An 18,288-nucleotide genomic window follows, 5' to 3' on the forward strand; every position below is an offset into this window, starting at 1 on the left:
TTGAGCAAACACGGTATTCCAGGAGGATAGTAGTGAAAGCGGAGTTCTCTGAAAACAGAGAGGATAGACTTTAGTGCTTGAAGATAGAAATATGTAGACAGTAGACGCTGTTTTGGATGTGCATAATGGGAGGCTTGCTTTAGAATCAAGAAGAGGAATACACTGAAAACTGTTTCGTAATATGCATGGTCAGGAGGACTGAGCATTTCAGTTAATTCACTCATTTCAGTAGTCAGTAGACAGGTTAATAACAAAACTTTATTGCAAAAGGTCTTAACCATCACTCAAAACATAACCCCCCCCCCCCCCTTTTCTTTAATTCAAAGAGGTTTCGTTGCCTCCCTTTATGCAAAATTAAAAACACAAGAATATCCAATACAAAATAAGCTAGAAGAACAGAAACACCTCTATGCCAATCAACAGGAGACAAGCAGATGCTAACGCCTTCTTCTGTCTGGACTCCGACTTCTCCTACGGCCACCTCTGGAAGAAAGAAAAAAAAAAAAAAAAGAACGAAGATTAAGACATAGCAGGCGCTTTCAGAATTGTCCGGACGTTCACAATGAGCAGGGGTCAAAGGCGCCAATCAGCCTATGAGAAGCTCTCTCTCTCCCTAGGTAAACATGCAAAGGGCACGCTGGTGGAATAATGGTGGGCTCTTACCGTCTCTTCCCTTTTGGAGGTCCCCTGACGAAGCACCAGTCCACGCTGACGGGCTGCCCCATGAGGTCTTGTCCATTTAAGCCTTCCATGGCAGCCAGCGCCTCTTTGTAAGTTTCATATTCGACCAGAGCATAGCCCTGCAGGTAAGACGATTCGAGTTTAACACGGAAGCTTAGTAACCACAAGGCAGGGATAGACTACCTTTAATCAACCTGACTCACCTTTAGGTAACCCGTCCTTCTGTCCAGATTTAAGTGAACGTTCTTAATCTCTCCAAATTCCGCAAATTTATCGTGAATATCTTCCTCTGTGGCTTCTTCGTGGACACCCGTCACAAACAGGATCCAGCCTTCAACCGCTGGGGAGAACAAAATCCATTTAAAATCCTCCAGTTGCCATTACAAACCATACCCAAGGCTCGAGTCTCAGCACTCACATCTTTGTGGACCCGGTTCATCACCGTCCTGCTCCACAGTGTCGTAATCTTCTCGGACTCGCGCTCTGGAACCTTCCTCTACAGAAACCAAAAACAACATGTTTTACCCAAAAGGTAAGTTGATGAAGGGATAGTCCTGCCACGCTATCTGGGGTGTCCCCCTTGCACGTGGCTTGGGGCAATTCTGGAGAATCCCCAACCCCTCCATTCTCTAAGTGTGAGATGTGAACAACACGAAGTGATTTCATTCGCATGGCTTGTTTAGGGGTCTCCCTGAGACTGAGAGACCCCTAAACAAACCCAAACACCTGTACAAGGATAATGCTTTTGGACTCACCAGCACCAAAGCCTCTGCCTTTCCGTTTCTTGGCTTTTTCCTTTAATTTGTGAATGCTCTCTGCAACAACAAACATAAAAAGTCAGGATTATTTCACCGCACCGGAAAAAGAGCAATTTTAAGCAAGCTGGAAAGATCTTAATTAATTTGCCTATGACTTACCCGTAACAAATAAAAAGACAGAAAAATACCCCAAGATGTATATATTATACCCAGCTACAAAGAAAATACTATGGGGTGCACACAGGATCAGCTATATAAACACATACGCAAGAAAGGGTTAATGTTCCTACTCAATCATCTGTTCTGCCCTAGATGGGTGTGTGTGTGTGTATATGTGTATATATATATATATATATATATACTAGCAGCTGGGAGGTTATAGATTAACCAGTCTCACGGGATACTCCGGTACTGCTGTGTGAGGCCCTGCCCCCAGCATACAGACGGTTAATTCCCCCCCGGGGGCAATTACAGGCTCCAGTACAGCCCGGTCCCCCCATTCCCTTCTCACCATCGCCATCCTCATCCATAGCAAAGTCTTCCCCGCCGGCCTCGTGTAAATCCAGTACGTCCGCCATGGTTAGAGAGTCGTAGCAGCAACAGAGAAGCGGGTAGAGATCGCTTCCGTCGCGGGAATATGAAGTAAAAGACAACTGGGCGCTGCGGAACGGAAGTGACGTAAAGGCAGGCGGCGTTCACCCATGTTTTGCCAGTACGGGGGCGGAGGATCTCCACGGCGGCCATATTGGAATTGTCAAGCCATTGCCGCAGGAAGCCATATTGCGGTTGTCAAGATATTGCATGCGCCGTGATTATTGAGTGTACCCAATGGATGAAACATGAATTATTGGTTACTTTGGATCATTTATTATGTAAAAAGTAATGAAGAAATTGTAAAAGGACATAGTAAAACAATGGTGGGCCATGTCTAACCCTTTTCATGAGTATGATTAGCACCTTTGTTTTGGGAAAGGGTCCGTAGTGTTAGCGGGGGACTAAATAAAATATTTACCGGCTTGCTGGTACCATAGCGGCCAATGTCATCCCAGGCGGCCCAAACGGTCAGTTCTCGGCTCCCTCCACCGAAGACCACAAACTAAAAAAATAAGTGCAGTCACATAGCAACTGCAGTAATGTTCTATTGCTTCCAGCATTCCACTGGTTGCTATGGTGATAAGACCACTTTTCCATCTTTGCACGAGATTCCCTTAACCATAACCCCCCAATAATTGCCCACTTACTGCCACCCAGGGAGGAATGATCAGCACCGGAGTGTTTCTTGGAAGCGGCGTGAATCCAACGGGAAATCAGAAACGTAATACGTTTTACGTCAAATGCTGTAAAACATTGCTTTTTATTGGTTTATACCTCGATACAAAAACACACAGGAGATCGGTCGCGTTCCAAAAGCGGAGACCTTGTTAGGTAGTAAGTATTACAGCTACAGCAAGAGGCCATTCTAATGCCAGCGGAGAGAATATTGCTTTATTTAACTACAGAAACCCAGCATCCACAAAACCCTGCCGGCCCAAAACCCCGGCCCTTGTGGATTCGGTCGCGCAAGTTCCCACTCTCTCATTTCCGGAGTTGGATTTACTTTTCTGATGCCAGGAGCAGACAAGAAATGTTCTGTGATGGCTGGAAGCAGGGTGTGGCATTTAAATTGGGTGGAGTTTAGCACTGCATGGGTGGGGCCACTGTTAAGCCCCTCCCACTGGGAGCCACCTGCGTCTTGCTTGTGTCTAGATAACCTATACGAATAAAGGTAAGTTTTAGCCCTGTTTTGTGGTTTCCCAATAAAGGAGTTTTTCAGCCCAACCCAAAACATTGAACCGTTTCTCAGATAACTATATAAAACCTGAACTTCCTACATCATTGTAAAAAAAGGTATATTCTACAAAAAGTACATTAGTTAAACGTAAATATTATAACGGCTACAGACACACAAAAAAAAGTCGCCACCTCTGAAACGGTGTACCCTTTCCAGAGAGTCCACGCCGGGGAGGCGTGTAAAAACTACAAAAATGGTGAAATTACTATGAAAATATATATATTATATAAAAATGTATGGCCCTGGCAAGTAAAAGTGCAGAGCACGAGTGTATAAAACCTGTACAAATAAGTGTGCAAACACGGTCGCTGCGACGGATGTTTAGATGCGGAGCCTCTGGGTTTCTCGGGATATCCGAGGCTGTGGTGAGCAACGGACCGGTTCTAGAAGTGGGAGATCGGGAAACAGACACCTGGCCGGGGGGCCACTCACTAGTGGAGGTCTCTTCTTCAGTTGCTTGCGTGTACAAAGCTCACAAACCTCAACAGTCTCTCCTTCACGTGTACAGAGCTCTTCAAGTCTCTCCTTCGCGAGTCAAGAGGTCTCCAGCCTCTGGGTTCTAGATCCGGCCTGGAAGAGTTCCGGAGCCGTGCTCACCGTGAAGCGGGTCCGAAGGCCGGCCGTTGCTCACCACAGGCTCGTTGTGCCGGTTAGAGGGGGTAGTTGGCGCGCGGCCTAGCAGTTGGAGGAGTGCATGTTTCCCAGCTGCCCCGCCGCCAGCATCAGGATATCCTTCTTCTCCTTGTGGTAACGGAGCTCTTTCCCCGCGAGCCTCGCTTCGTCCAGCTGCCTCTCCGTGGACGCCAGCTCTCTGGTCAGGGTCCCCGGGGCGTCCTGCTCGCGGTTCACCCAATCCATGGCCATCTGGTTCCTCATATCGTCATCCAGCGCGCGGTGGGAGTAGTGAGCCAGCACCTCCTGGGGAGGAAATAGTCACAAGACCATCTTCATTTGGACAGCAGAATTCTGCACAGAAGGGGGGGGGGCTTTATTAAAAAAGCAGCTGATTTGCCTGCCGGCGAGCATGCGAGGAGATCCTGAAAGCCGCGCTGCCACTTCTGGGGAATTGCCCCTATTGCCCAGTGGGCTCCCCAGTGTAGTTAGAGATCAGGGTCCGGGGGGCCGCGCGGAGACCCGCCGCTTACCTGCCGGGAGCACTGGCGTTCTCTCATGGCTTTCAGGCTGCCGTTCCAGTGCAGGAGCTGGAAAACCGTCATGAGCTCCTGGAAAAGAGACGGATCGGTTCTGTATAGCGCCATCATATTCCACAGCGCTGTACAACGCGGCCCAATTAATCCACTCCGACGAGGGTTTGCGAACCATTTCTGCGAACGCCCCCCTTATAAGAGGGGAGGAAAACCCCCCGGAGGGGTAACAGGGGGCTTTTACCTGGAACTCTAGCATTGACTTGCCCTTGTTGGACTCCAGCATGAAGCGGAAGGCACCGATTCCAGTATTGGGGTTATCAGCCTCTTCTCTGTTCCCCTAAAATCATAAACGCCAGAAGAATAATTCAATAGCAGACAACGGCCCCAAAACGGCATCACATTTATTTCTATAGCGCCTGCAGATGCCGTAGCCCATCAGTGGAAAAACCTCCTGCCCGAGGCATCAGAAATATTCAGATTTCACCCTAAGGAAGCGGGGAACGTGGGGGGTTAATTTCCGACTCAAAATATTTATTGGGGTTTGTTTTGCCAATTCTGGGTTTCTTAAAATAGCGGCATAAATATTAAAAAATCCTGCCGGGAACGGCTCTGGAACCACAAGAAACGACAATAAATTCATAAATAAATAGAAGATTTAATAAATCTGGTTTTGGTTACTAATAAATGGGGGGGGGCAGCTGGGGTAAATTTCATCCAGCCAATGGGGAGAGGGAGGAAGAAATATAAAAGCTCCAGATCAGCCCCATTCAGGAGCCACATGCCCATCCCATACATTCCTTCTACCACTTCTGCCGGGAGGCTGACCACTTATCTACCATCCACGTCACATGATATCATCACCCCCCCCCCCCTTACATTAAACGTGGCCAGAGCCTCCAACACGCTCTTCTCGATAAACTCGTCGGTGATCCTCCGGGAAGGGTGCTCGTTAAACACGGAATTCATTAGGGCGATCTTCGCCGCGCTCCTGCGGGCTTCTGCCTTCGTTGGACAAAACTGGGGAGGAAAAAAAATAAAAATAACAAAAAACAAACCCAAAAAGGGCTGCTTGTAACCACTCCGAGCCGCCCCGCGCATGATGGAACACAGATCGGACGTCCGGAAGCCATCACACTTTCCAGGGAAGGCAGCCAACAGAAACTCTGATACACGGATTTAACTCTTAAGGGGCCAGGATATGTTGAGGTTTTAGTGATTTTCCTTCCAACTTTTTATTTACCTGAAAGCTCCCAAAACAGCTGCCCCCCGGGAGGGTAACGTAGCAGACGTAAGGGGGGCTGTTGGAGGGGACCATTTCGTAGACCACCAGGGCGCCGTTCTTTAAATCCGCCCCCCGCGTCTGCTTCATCTGCCAGAACTCCTGCAGCGCCTCCACCACATTCACTGGGGCAAAACACAGAGGTTTCAGTAAAAACACAAAAAAACACTAGAAACCAGAGTATATTAACTCTTCCCCTCCCAGAGCCCCTACCACTTCTGCTGGGAGACTGTTCCGCTTATCCACCACCCTCTCGGTAAATCTGTCTGGATGCGGGGCTGGACAGAGCCTATGGCAGCTGGGAACGGCCCTCACGGCCCCCAACATTCTATTTCAGGCACGTAGTCTCTGGTGCTATTTGTATAGTAATTCCCATAGAGAAAGCTGTTCCTGGCTCCTAAAATAAGCCCCAGCTGGTGGTATACATGCGCGGCATCTCGTCTGTTGCCCCTGTGATTTTACCCCGTGTGACCCCAGTGAATGACAGCTTTGTGTCCGTAACGTTTTAATGACAGTTATACCCGAATTCTCTCACAATCTGCCCCCCTTACCCAGTCTGCCCATCTACTGCTAAACCTGGTAATACCCGGCACTGCCCCCATTAATACCCCATCACAGGCCAGCACTGCCCCCATTAATACCCCATCGTAGCCCGGCACTGCCCCTATTAATACCCCACCACAGCCCGGCACTGCCCCCATTAATACCCCACCACAGCCCGGCACTGCCCCCATTAATACCCCATCACTGCCCCCATTAATACCCCATCACAGCCCGGCACTGCCCCCATTTATACCCCACCACAGCCCAGCACTGCCCCCATTAATACCCCATCACAGCTCGGCACTGCCCACATTAATACCCCACCACAGGCCGGCACTACCCATGAATACCCTCTGATGCCCAGTCTGGCACTCACCCCTGCCATAGCCCTGGGTGTGCTTGGCAAAGCTCCTCACCACGGCCTCTACCGCCTCCCTGAGGACGGCCGGGTTACCGGGGGTCCCGAACCCTGCACTAAGGGTCCCTGGGGCCCCCAGGCCAAGCGGAGGTGGAGGAGCCGAGGCCGGGATAGCGGAGAGCGAGCCACCGGTGACTCCGGGCCGCAGGGAACGCAGCGTACCCCCGCTAACCCCAACACCGGGCTGCAGCCGCTGCGAACGGAGAGTATCCATAACCGGTGAATAACGGGACTGGGATCGGGCTGTCAGTCAACGGGCCGAGGGGCGCGGAACGAACAAAGAACCAATCAACGACTGGCTCAGGGGCGTTAGCAAGGGAAACACGCTAATCAGCTGCCGTCAGAGGGACAGCGAGCACGTCAATCATAACATCCGGGGGCGGGGTCACAGGGGATGAAAGGGACGGCAAGGACCCAGGGGCGGGGCTCTGTGGGCCATTCCAGCGCATGCCAATCATAGCAGGGAGGGGAAGCAGGGCAAAGGAGAAACCTTAACGTGTCAATCAGAATATGGAGGCGGGACCTTCCCCTAAAACCAAGCTGTGATTGGTCAATTTCCTCTTGACAGTCCCTATTATAATAATGTTTATAATGTATATAGAGTGCGTTCCGCACACGTATATAATTAATGTACAGTACATAACCTCCCATAATTGAAAGCCTATACATTCATACAGATGTTACATATTATCCGTCTGGCCGGGCACGCCCATGAGCTGGGATAACAGTTTAAATCATTTCCACTGGATCCTCCTCCTAGGGGGGGCCTGAAAAGCATTTTGCCGAGTGAGGATGTATGTGCCCTGCCTGCCCCCGTCGTCACAGGAAGTGAACCTTGCTAATGTGATCTTTAAACCCTCAGACTGTGACACCGAGCGGACACATGGATTCTTGGGTCCGGTTTAGTGGCCAGAGCCAGGCCAAGGAGCGGGTCATCAGGTGGGGACAACGAGTTCTGAACCTATCCCCTGTAAAGCCGACTTCGCTTAGGGGCTCATGATGCTACTAGCCGTCAATCACATGCATGTAGCTAACCATAGGGGTCCAGGAACAGAGCCTAGCCAGCCTGAGGGACACATGATGGTCCTATCCATCAGTCACATGTGCCTGGCCAGCCCCTGGGAGCCCAGCAACAGTGCCTGGCTACCCATAAAGATCCCCATTAAGTTGGTTAAGATGGCCCTTGAAGTGCAGATCATAGAATGACAGAGATGCTGCCTCCTCCCCATAACGAATAGGAGCCGATATACTATTTCCTGGGGTTCAGTCTCTGTCACGTTATTGTTTTTTATTTGTAGAAGTTACACGTGTTTTATAATTCGCTGCGCCTTGCAGAGGAGGCAGACTTGCGCTCGACTTCCAAACTAACAGAGAAAACATTACGCAACCCCCCCCCCATGTGATTTGGTAAATTCCAGAAACTGTTACTTAGTTTCACGTAAATTAAATAAATCCTTTTTTATTTCTTCCTTCATGGGGTTTTTGACCCTGTTTACAGTTCGTGCCGTCGTCAGTCATGCTAATTCCGCTGATTCTGGGCAGTAAAAAGCCCGTCTTTATCCTGCTGCAACCCATGCGTTTTGCATTTGTTGCAGTTATGGCCGCAGAGGCATGTGATTTATTGTAATGGGAAAGGGATTGCGTTCTTATTCCACAAAGAGAATGTTTTACGAACTTAATGAAAAATATTGGGTCCTCTTGAAGATCCTGATGAATGCTTCCGTTGGGTTGGAGTTTTTGGTTGAATGTCCGATTTTGTTTTAGGGAACCGATCATTAAACGGGGCGTTATCTTCTCTCTAGGGCTGCGCAGTACGCCTGCACCTTACTCGGATACACGCTCCAAAAAAATGGAGCCAGTGCCGAACTTGTGGCCACATTGAAGCAGCTGGAGGCCCACCTGAGCCTGGGGAGGAAGCGTAAGTGTTCCGTGTCAGCGTGCGTGTTTTCTGTGACACGGCTGCGTGTAGACGGGCGCGTTACCGTTGGTCTCGTCTGTCCGTAGTATTCCGGTTGGGGAACTCTGCCGACGCTTTGGAATCAGCCAAGCGGGCCATCCATCTCTCCGATGTGGTCCTGAGGTTCTGTATCACCGTCAGCCACCTCAACAGAGCCATGTACTTCGCCTGCGACAACATTCTGTGGGTCGGGAAGACTGGACTGTCCAAGAAGATGGACCAGGAGAAGTGGAGCCAACGCTCGTTCAGGTGAGACCTTTTTCCGTCTGCACACGGTTTGAAAGTTTGGATTTGTTCTTGGTGGTCTTTCTCCTGTATTTTGCTCAATCCCGTTATCTCCTTTTTCCAAGCCTCACGTTCCATGGGTCTATTAACCATTGAAGTAGTCTACTAGGTGTCCGTGGTGTTCTGATGGTCTGGCAGTAGTGCTAAGTCCTAGTTCACATGTCTTCTTCTGTGCTGCAGGTATTATCTCTTCTCCCTCATCATGAATTTGAGCCGAGATCTCTACGAGCTGAAACTTCTCATGGACGCGGACAACAGCAGCAAACGACCCATGACCAAGCTCAATGTGGAGAACGGGCCGGTTCCTGACAGAAACCGATCCCCGCACCATCTCCTGGTCATTAAACTGAAGCTCCTCGTCCACATCTTCAGGAACAACCCACCTCTCCTTCTTGACGTCCTGAAGAATACCTGCGATCTCTTCATCCCGTTGGACAAGCTGGGACTTTACAAGACCAACCCCGGGTTCATAGGGCTTTGCGGTCTCACGTCTTCCATACTGTCTATTCTGACCATTGTCCACCCTTGGTTAAAACTGAAACCCTAGCTCAGCACTATGTTTTTGTTACACCCTCCCCGTAAGAACCCCCTTTTCATGTAAGCAGCTCTCCTTCTTAAATTCCCCCTCTGGCTTTTAACCCGGACCCAACCGGAGCGCGAAGCGTGAGATTTACCAAAGCATGGAAACTTTGCCACATCTGGAACATGTATGTTGGCAAGTGCATGGCAAAAAACTATAAGACCTCCCACCCTATGAGGAGAGAATTGTAAAATCATCAGTGTCCCCATTTCAAGTAATATTTAAAAAAAAAAAAAATGTTGCCGATTCACCGGCGCAGATATGGGTGGCTAGAGGTTCTTATTAAACTTTGTTAGACAGAGGAAGTCTAACGCATGTAGACCGTTTCCATCCCCCATTGGCCGATCTAACGGATCATTTAGGGGACAGATCTCATAGTAGGAAGTAGTTGAGGGGGAGTTGGGGTTTTGGGTGGACAAAGAGCTGGCCTTTGTTGAACCAGCCATGTTTACAAATACCTGATCACAGATTATTTCTATTAAAAGTAAGACTATGATGATGATGCGATGCACGCTCCGGCCCCTGCTAGTAGCCCCTTACCCCCCAGCCCTCTTACCCGCTGATCAAATGCACTATAGGGGAAGCTCATTATAGGGAAGCTCACTACATCTAATGTGTCAAAAATACTGCACTTACTGAACGCGTCTTCTCTGGACGTATCCATGGCAGATCTGATGCATTCTTTCCAGCATTTTCACCTGAAAAACACAACCTGTGACGCGTCTGCAACCCGATTACTGTATATAATGTATAATTGTAACATTGTAAATACTGTTAAATTGGAACCACTAATAAAACAGACAGCAATTCCTTTACTTCATTTATGAATCTGCGTGTCCTCCAGCATCGGGGTCTCAATGAGTTTATGTGGAAGTGGCCAGCTAAGAATAAAAACATATATATATATATATTATGAAAAGTTAGGACAAGGTTTTGTAACAAAGTAAACAAAAAGCACAAAGTCAGCAGGGTGATGTTTTTTAATCCTCTTTGGTTACGCTTTGGTTCTGGTTGAAATCGAGGAAGACTCTTTTATCTGATTGGACGACGCAGGCTGTTTATATCAAAGATAAAATAGAAAATATTCAATCTCTCTGTACCCAAACCTCGGAAAGTCCCTGCAGTCTAACGCCGAACCTATTACTCCTTCTTGTTGACCTGGTCGTGAGCTCGGACCTACAGACCGCTAAGAGGAGTCTACTAAAGGAGAGACGAGAAGCTGTTATCCATAAAGGTAAAAGAATGGAATGTCAGAAAATGTGTGCCAAGTATCCCGGGAATTACTGACCAGGCTTTCTAGATTGGAACGTTCTTAAATGTCAGCTCCATGACTTAATTGAGCATTATGAAGGGCCAACCCCTGTGCGTTTCCGCTTCAAGAAGAGCTGGACTGGCCCTGTATAATGTATAGCTAAATCAGGGTACTTACTGGAATAACAATATAATATAAAGTTCATTTCTTGAGTTTTGGAGTTTTATGAGAGCGGCTGGGTTTGCAAATACACGTTTATAATCGTTATATGGGATTAGAAATGCAGACACTGGAAACAAAGAGTGCTAATGCGTCTGATCTCATCCATACAGTAATGCAAAACAAATGGGGGTTTCACATTTTGGCTCTATTAGTAAATTGGCTCTATACAGCGTGTTTTAAGAGATATATGGAAACATACGTAGAACCTGCCGGCAGATCGTCTAGTCCGACGTTTTTTCCCGCTGTAAAGACTCAAACCTTAATCAGTCGTTGGTCTCGTCTTAGATTCAGGAGCCGTATGTCTATCCCGCGCATGTTTAATACCCTCACTGTATTACCCTCTACCACCTCTGCTGGGTTGCCCCCTCAGGGTTTTTTTTGTCAAACATATATATGAAAGTTAAATTCCTCTGCAACGGAACCAGTTGGTCCATCTTATCTTTCTCTGCTTTTGGTGATGAAACGTACCACGGAGTTCAGTACACTCGCCACCCCCCAGTCGATACCTTGTTAGTCTCCTAGTCCCGGGTTACCTTGCTTTACACAGTGTCAGACCTGGGGGGGTTTGGTTATATCATAGACACTTTGCACAGAGACGGTGGGGATGGAGTGGAGAGCCGTGTCATCTCTCTATCCTTGCATTGTGTGTTCTATTCTTTAAATCTACGAAAAATATATGTTTTCATTTATTGTATATGCAGGGTCCTGTTTCAACATGGCCGGAAGAGAGCAGGAACAGATCCATCCGGTAATCCCCAGTCATCTACTATTTTGGGGGCTTGATGATAAGTCGGTCTAAGTAAATGTATCGATCAGGAGCCCTTCATCAATATGATCCAACCTACAGCAAACTCATCACTCCATATGTACATTCTACCAAGTAACCATTACTAATCCACCCAAATACCCATCACTCACACTTCCATCCAACCAATGTACCACCACTAATCCACCCAAACACCCATCGCTCCATGCTTCCATCCCACCAAGCAGCAATTACTAATCAACCCAACCACCCATCATTCCATACATCTATTCATCCAATGTACCACCACTAATCCACCCAACTACCCATCACTCCATATGTCCATCAACCAAGCAGCCATTACTAATCCACCCAACCACCCATCACTCCATATTTCCATTCAACCAATGAATCATCACTAATCCACCCAACTAGTCATCCTATCTGAAATTCTACCATCCTATCAATCAAATAACCCACATCCCAACCCCCATAAAGATTCCACCAAACTATCTACTCAACCATTTTATTCATTCCTCTATGCCATGGCATATGCTTTATTAATTCAAACATCTAACAGTCTGTCCAGCCACACTCTCAACATTCCTCCCATTCATCTACCAGTTTGTCCATTCCTCCACCCATCAATTTCTTCCTCTTTCTCTCATTCAGTCAGCTACCCACTCATTGTCCCATCAACTTTTTGGTTTTCCATACTTTCACTCAATCATCTATCCACCAATATACCATTCCCCGAAGAGGTTATTTCTATTCAATTGAGAGGGGCTAAAATATTGAGGATCATTTCAGTCCCTAGGAGACCTCTGACCATGGCCAATCCATCTGTCTCTACAGGAGAATGCATTGTATCGAATGGCCAGGCTTCCTCTCGTCCAGTCGTCCTACCAGATACTCACATTTGCCTATCAAGATATAAAGAACCTCAATCCATTGGTGGGATATTTTTGCAGCATGTCCGAGAGGGGCGCAAAAGCTGCCAGCCACGTGGCCGCCAAGTGCGTGGCCCCTGTCCTGAGTATCATGGGACCTCAAAGTGAGTAGCTGGGCCATGTGCTTGATTCACAGAAATGTAGGGGCATATTCATCGCTTCGACAAGGCGGGGGAAAAGTCAAGGCAAACGTTAGAAATAATTATTTGTTGTATTTTCGCAATAAGTCTAGAAAAATCTGAACGTGAAACTTTTTTTGACAAAAATATACCAAACATACATGGTTGCTTAGATAGTAGTCTTTGGTTTAAAAAATAAATAAACATAATTAATATTTAAATACCACTAAGTTTTATAAATATAAGATATGTTTTCTTTTTAACACATGGACTCCAAAATAATAATAAAAAAAAAAAAAAAAGCCGTTACAAAAACTGATTTTTTGGATAACTTTTTATTTTTATTTTTGTAAAGTATGAAAACCTACGGAGCCTGACCTTAAAAAATCTATTAGTAATTTCATTTACATGAGGGTTTGGGAAGAGTTAAGAGGTTTTTTTTTTAGATTAGCGCATGCTCTTCGGGAATTTCACGTGGCATTGTCCGTGATGGTAATAACAGGGCGCCACGTGTTGGTTTGCGCCTCCCCCCCTCCCCTTTTTCTGTTCCGTGGCAATCAAATCAAAACGTGCAATCGTGTTCTAGCCCCGGCTTTCATCCACCAATCGCGCGCCAGAGGCCGGCTGTTTCGGGGCACACGACAAATGTGTTAGTGGTACGTTAGGTATTGCCATGTGAATGATTCTACAAAATACCGCTGCGATGCAAATGGGACGCGCGCCCCGGCTCGGCGGGAGCCACTCCACGCAGGAGGGAAATTCAGGGCCGGCTAATTTAACAGTGGCCACTGGAAGCAAGAAATAATTGCCTTTCAGCCTCAGGAGGCCAGGCCCGGCTAATAGCTCCTTTTATTTAAAAGCTTCAGACCTGTTATCCGAATTGTGAGAATGTTTGACCAAAAAAAAAAAAGGGGGGGGGTGTTATTATTCTTCCCTTTCATTGCCAGGAGACAAAGCCATTTAGCTACGAACACAGATGTCCGTAATGAGGATGAGCAGAGAGAGACGTTAGCAAAAGAGAGACGTTAGCAAAAAAGAGAGAGAGAGAGAGAAAGATAAATGGGACTCTTACTGTATGAAGCTCTCCAATAGGATTGAGTTTTATACAGCCGACCTTCTGGAGGACACGGAGAGCTTGTGATGCCCCTTTGTAGATCCCTGGTGAGATCTCCCCTAGAGTACTGTGATCAGTTCTGTAGAGCGGATCTCCAGGACACGGAGATCTAGTGATCCCACTTTATAGAGTATTGTGATCAGTTGCCATCGACTTCACTCTTCATGAGGAGACAGACTGACCCAGAACTCAACGGCCAACTTGACCACCAACTCAAATGACTGACGACCCACAATGTCCAAGGTGACATAACTTTTTATGAACAGATAAGTTGGTGCTCAGGTGAGGTCATGTTGAGCGGTTTTAAGTTAATTTGTTAAGGTGACCTCTAAAGCTCGACCACGGAACCTTTGTGAGCAGACCTACCATGTACTGTGTTGTGGGGCATAGACGGAACCAGAACATTAGGCTAGTAAGGTGAAGGTAACTGTGATGTATGTAACAGAAGGATTGGCTTCTCATATCAATCTCTGTTTCAGTCTCCACCATAAACAAAGCGGCTGTTTGGATGGTCGATGAGTTGGAGGTCAGGCTTCCTGTGCTGGACCAGCCAGCAGATGAGGTACGATGTCCAGCAGAGACCGCCAGTATTACTTTGCGGGATGTTAGTTAGCCATTTTTACGTTTCTTGACATTTGTTTCAAGAAAGGTAAAATGAAGCTGATGCTATACACATATTGTGCCACTAGGTCTCACTGTCTATCCGTTTTTGTGGAACATGGTCTCCTTTGTCCTTCTCAACGCAGAGAATGGGCAAAGGGCTATACGTTGGTATAGGTCGCTATAAGTCTCTTGTAAAACAATCCACCCTGAAAGGCATTTGTGATTTTAACGTGGTCATGGTTGTTTAATACATATAATCATAAGATAGGGGTAATATAGAGAACTGAAATAATAAGGGTGTCAACTTGGATGGCTTGGGGAAAATGACGGGAAGAGAGAAATAAATCATAGAGAGGAGACACCAGGAAAGAGGTTATAAGCTAAATTATGTTTTTTTGAAAACAGGGTAGTGGGTAAGTGAGACGGAGTCCAGTAGAGGCCAGTCTGGGGTGAGCGCATGGGACAGGTGTAAGGCAATACCCAGCAAAAGACAAGGACCAAGTAAGGTCCTAGATGAATAAGCAGGTTAGATGGGTCAAGAGGCTCCTATTTCTCAGAACATATTATATTTCTACTTTTCCACCCCCTCTGACCCTGACCTTATATCACCATCGTGTCCTGCTTTGTCCCTGCAGGTGGTCTCTGATTTCCAGGACAAGTTGGTAGACACCGTGGGTGCCATGAAAGATCAAGTTCTGGAGCAGCTGCAGAACTCCATGGACAGAGTCAGTTCCTTGGCTAGAAATGCGCGTGATGCTGTCTCTCTGGCCGCTTTCACCTTTAGGGCTCAAGGGCTCAAGGAACTGGTGAAACTGGGGGCCGAGCTTGTGATGTCTCAGGCTGAGGAGCTATTGCATCAATACCTTCCGGAAGCGGATGAAGGTGAGACATAGCATCTCATCTGCACAGGGATTTGGGACCTAAGTGGGACTGGCCAAACTAAACAGGGATACTTGGCAGACGTGCTGCGATCCCCCAGCAGCAAATTGCTGTTAAGCAGAAACATCAGGACACCTGCGCCTCCAAATGAGTTATCAGCCGTTCTGTGGGCTGAAGATGGCGTCGGGAGAACGTTCCCCCGGCCCCTAGCACCGATTGTTCTTTGAGTCCTGTGCTTGGCGTCTTTGTTTTTGTTGCCTGTCTCTACGACTCGCTGATTTTGCCCAGGAAATGAAATGCAATTATATTTAAGCATGTGCTTGTAATGTTCTGCCTGCCCTCCAAAGCTCTGCAGGAAGCCGGTTACATTATCTGTTCCCGTCGCTTTTGCTGCTAGGTAGGACCATAGTCTGGATGTCCAAAAATGGACACCTGGGATTCACAAGGTGGTCACTACCATGTGGACATCGTAGGTGGTCCTCTTATTTCTAGGGGATAGGAGGCTGCGAAGCTGCCCTTGTCACAGAGCCTCATTTTGGAAACCTTTCTAATGTTTCAATCCTCTCCAGCCAAAATCTCAGTTTGGTTGCCTGGCACACATCTCAGACCATCTGATACATGTACAAGTCTCCAACATAGAAATTATAACTAATCACATTGGGAATTAGTTCCCTTTCAAATGTGACACTGTGTGTATAGAGTCCTGTATTTATAAGAAGCCAGCACCGGGCTCTGCAGGGGTGGGATCAATGGCAAGAAGTCAATATCAGGCTCTGCAGGGGTGGACTCATTGGCAGGAAGCCATCATGGTCATGTCTGCAGTGGTGGGATTATTTTTATAAAGCTAGAATTAGGTCTTCAGGGGAGCTAGGGACTATGGGGAGGCCAGCGTCAGCCCCGGCAGGGGTGGGGTCATTGGGAGGCAGCCGCATCAGGCTCTGCAGGGGTGGGGTCATTGGCACAAAGCCAGCACCAGGTCTACAGGGGTGGATGTGAAGAGAAAGAAAGATTAATCTGCCTCAGTCTGGATGCAGTGTATTGCGAAATATTTTTGGATTAAATAGATTAATAATGCGGCCAATATTCAGCATTAATTCGTACCTTTTACAGGAAGAAAGGAGAATGTGGGCAGTTATCAGACGGAAGAAACAGGGGGCGCCACACCGAAGCTTGTGTCCGGGATTCTGCATTTCATCAATGCCATCCTAGCAAGTGGTCTTAGAAGACTCAATCCTGTCCTTGACTCGGCCTGGGGACTCCTGCACGGACTTATCAACCTTCTGCGAAGCTTATCCTACGAGGTAGGACCTCCATTTACACTACAAAAATATAAACTATTCCAAGACCAAAGAATTCACACCACCAAAGAGGGGCATTTTTATTTTAGGGGGTGTGGCGACAGCTGGGGATTTACGTTTTATGTGACTTTTTGCCCTATTCCTGGGAGTCGTTTAGAAGAGGAATAATAGATCTTATTTACACAATTTAATTTATAAACCAGTTAGTCATGGGAACACCTCTCCTGTGATTGTTGCTCCAGGGAGCTCGTTCATTACGTGGCTGGTGGAAGTAACTTGGGCTCCCCTGCTTCCGAGACAGCCGCAAGGTGGAAAGCCTAACGACTCTCCTCTTCCATCACGCTAGTAATCACGCTAACCTTTAGAGACTCGGAGAGATAAAGAGATATATACCCTCTAGAGGACCAAAAATGTGTTCCTTCTCCGTCATGTTGGTCACACTGATCCGGGGCTCTCTGAAGAAGTCTCCAGTGCCCCGGAACCAGTGCAGGTCTCTGTTCTTCTAACAAGAGACCACGGTGGCCCTGTGATTGGCAACTTTGACAGCCACTAGTTGCTCCGCAACCAGGTTTCTGCTGTCATAACCAACCATTTAATGGTCAAGTGATGCGAGCACAAAATACACATAAACCTTGGCAAAAAGTAGCACCAAACAGGCCAGCTCTTCGAGACAGGATTTTCGATAAGCGCAATTGTGTGCTTAATTAAATATATATATGTTGAGAAACACATAGCGGCAGGACGGCAGAGGGGAAGGTGTATGGTCATAGACTTGTTGACTTGGGTTCCACCAGATGCCCATTGTGACCTCAATGAAGTGCGTCCTCCTTTATTGGCACAGTGTCTCTTATGCCCTTCTGTTAGTTAATGACGGATGAGGGCACCAGGAGGAACCACTCAACAACATGTTTTGCACTCTGTTCCGAGCTGAGAACCGGCGGACGTGCAGATCTGTCCTGGGCTGTCCCCAAACAATTTCCTGTTCTTATTCCCGCTTCCCGATAGTAAACAAATCAAGAATTTAATCCATGAAATGGTTTTATGTAACGAGACATCGCCTTCCAAGAAGGACATCTCCTTCTCCTACCACTTTAAGGTCAAATGCTTGAATTGGGTGGGGGTCACAATTAAAAAGTAATTATCTATAGTTATTATTAGAGCATATGGTTGTATCCCATCTTAACCGTTCCTATTTATGAAAATTATTGGGGGAAATGAAACATTTTGGTCTCAGGATTCCATCTCTGGAATGTATCACATCTTCAAATTTCTAAGAAATAACACTTGGATAACGTGCTAAAGAGGACGTCCAGTGAAACCAAATATTTGCTTTTCCAACTACAAACATTTAATGATTTAACAAAATTGTTAATGTATGTTGAGGACCAACTGACCGACGGATCCTCCCCCACCGCTCTGGTCTCTGGACTCGTTAGATGTTATTCTAATTCGTGCAATTAACAGATAAGGGCAGCTCTGGGTTCTGTTCCTCCAGGATCAAGGGCTTCGTGATGTTGTGTTTCTGATGCACCAGAACAGACCCTGACGGTGTAGACGGCCCATAACAGAGCCTACGTGACACTCGGAGGGTCTCCTTAGTCCTACCAGAGGTGTCTGGATACATAA

At 47.2% G+C, this 18,288-nt stretch overlaps 3 protein-coding genes across 3 annotated transcripts; 1 reads left to right on the top strand and 2 right to left on the bottom strand.

Moving 5' to 3' along the window:
- Nucleotides 1-437: 437 nt before the first annotated feature.
- Nucleotides 438-2,017, bottom strand: LOC149280479 (RNA-binding protein 8A-like). Its single transcript, XM_089500437.1, has 6 exons — nucleotides 1,951-2,017; nucleotides 1,437-1,496; nucleotides 1,100-1,177; nucleotides 885-1,021; nucleotides 664-800; nucleotides 438-483 (listed from the first exon to the last, which is right to left on the bottom strand). Exons 1-6 carry the CDS (start codon nucleotides 2,015-2,017, stop codon nucleotides 438-440), a joined length of 525 nt encoding a protein of 174 aa, XP_089356563.1.
- Nucleotides 2,018-3,945: 1,928 nt separating this feature from the next.
- On the bottom strand, nucleotides 3,946-6,872 carry LOC149280480 (LIX1-like protein). Its single transcript, XM_089500435.1, has 6 exons — nucleotides 6,617-6,872; nucleotides 5,659-5,822; nucleotides 5,295-5,435; nucleotides 4,660-4,755; nucleotides 4,416-4,493; nucleotides 3,946-4,188 (listed from the first exon to the last, which is right to left on the bottom strand). The coding sequence occupies exons 1-6, from the start codon at nucleotides 6,870-6,872 to the stop codon at nucleotides 3,946-3,948; spliced, it is 978 nt and encodes a 325-aa protein (XP_089356561.1).
- A 669-nt stretch (nucleotides 6,873-7,541) lies between these two features.
- LOC149280481 (peroxisomal membrane protein 11B-like) lies at nucleotides 7,542-9,447 on the top strand. The gene is made up of 4 exons (XM_089500436.1): nucleotides 7,542-7,597; nucleotides 8,461-8,576; nucleotides 8,663-8,864; nucleotides 9,081-9,447. Exons 1-4 carry the CDS (start codon nucleotides 7,542-7,544, stop codon nucleotides 9,445-9,447), a joined length of 741 nt encoding a protein of 246 aa, XP_089356562.1.
- Nucleotides 9,448-18,288: the final 8,841 nt, after the last annotated feature.

Source organism: Sceloporus occidentalis, unplaced genomic scaffold (genome assembly GCF_023333645.1).
Source record: "Sceloporus occidentalis isolate IW3139 unplaced genomic scaffold, rSceOcc1.0.p SCAF_155, whole genome shotgun sequence".
Lineage (NCBI taxonomy): Eukaryota > Metazoa > Chordata > Lepidosauria > Squamata > Phrynosomatidae > Sceloporus > Sceloporus occidentalis.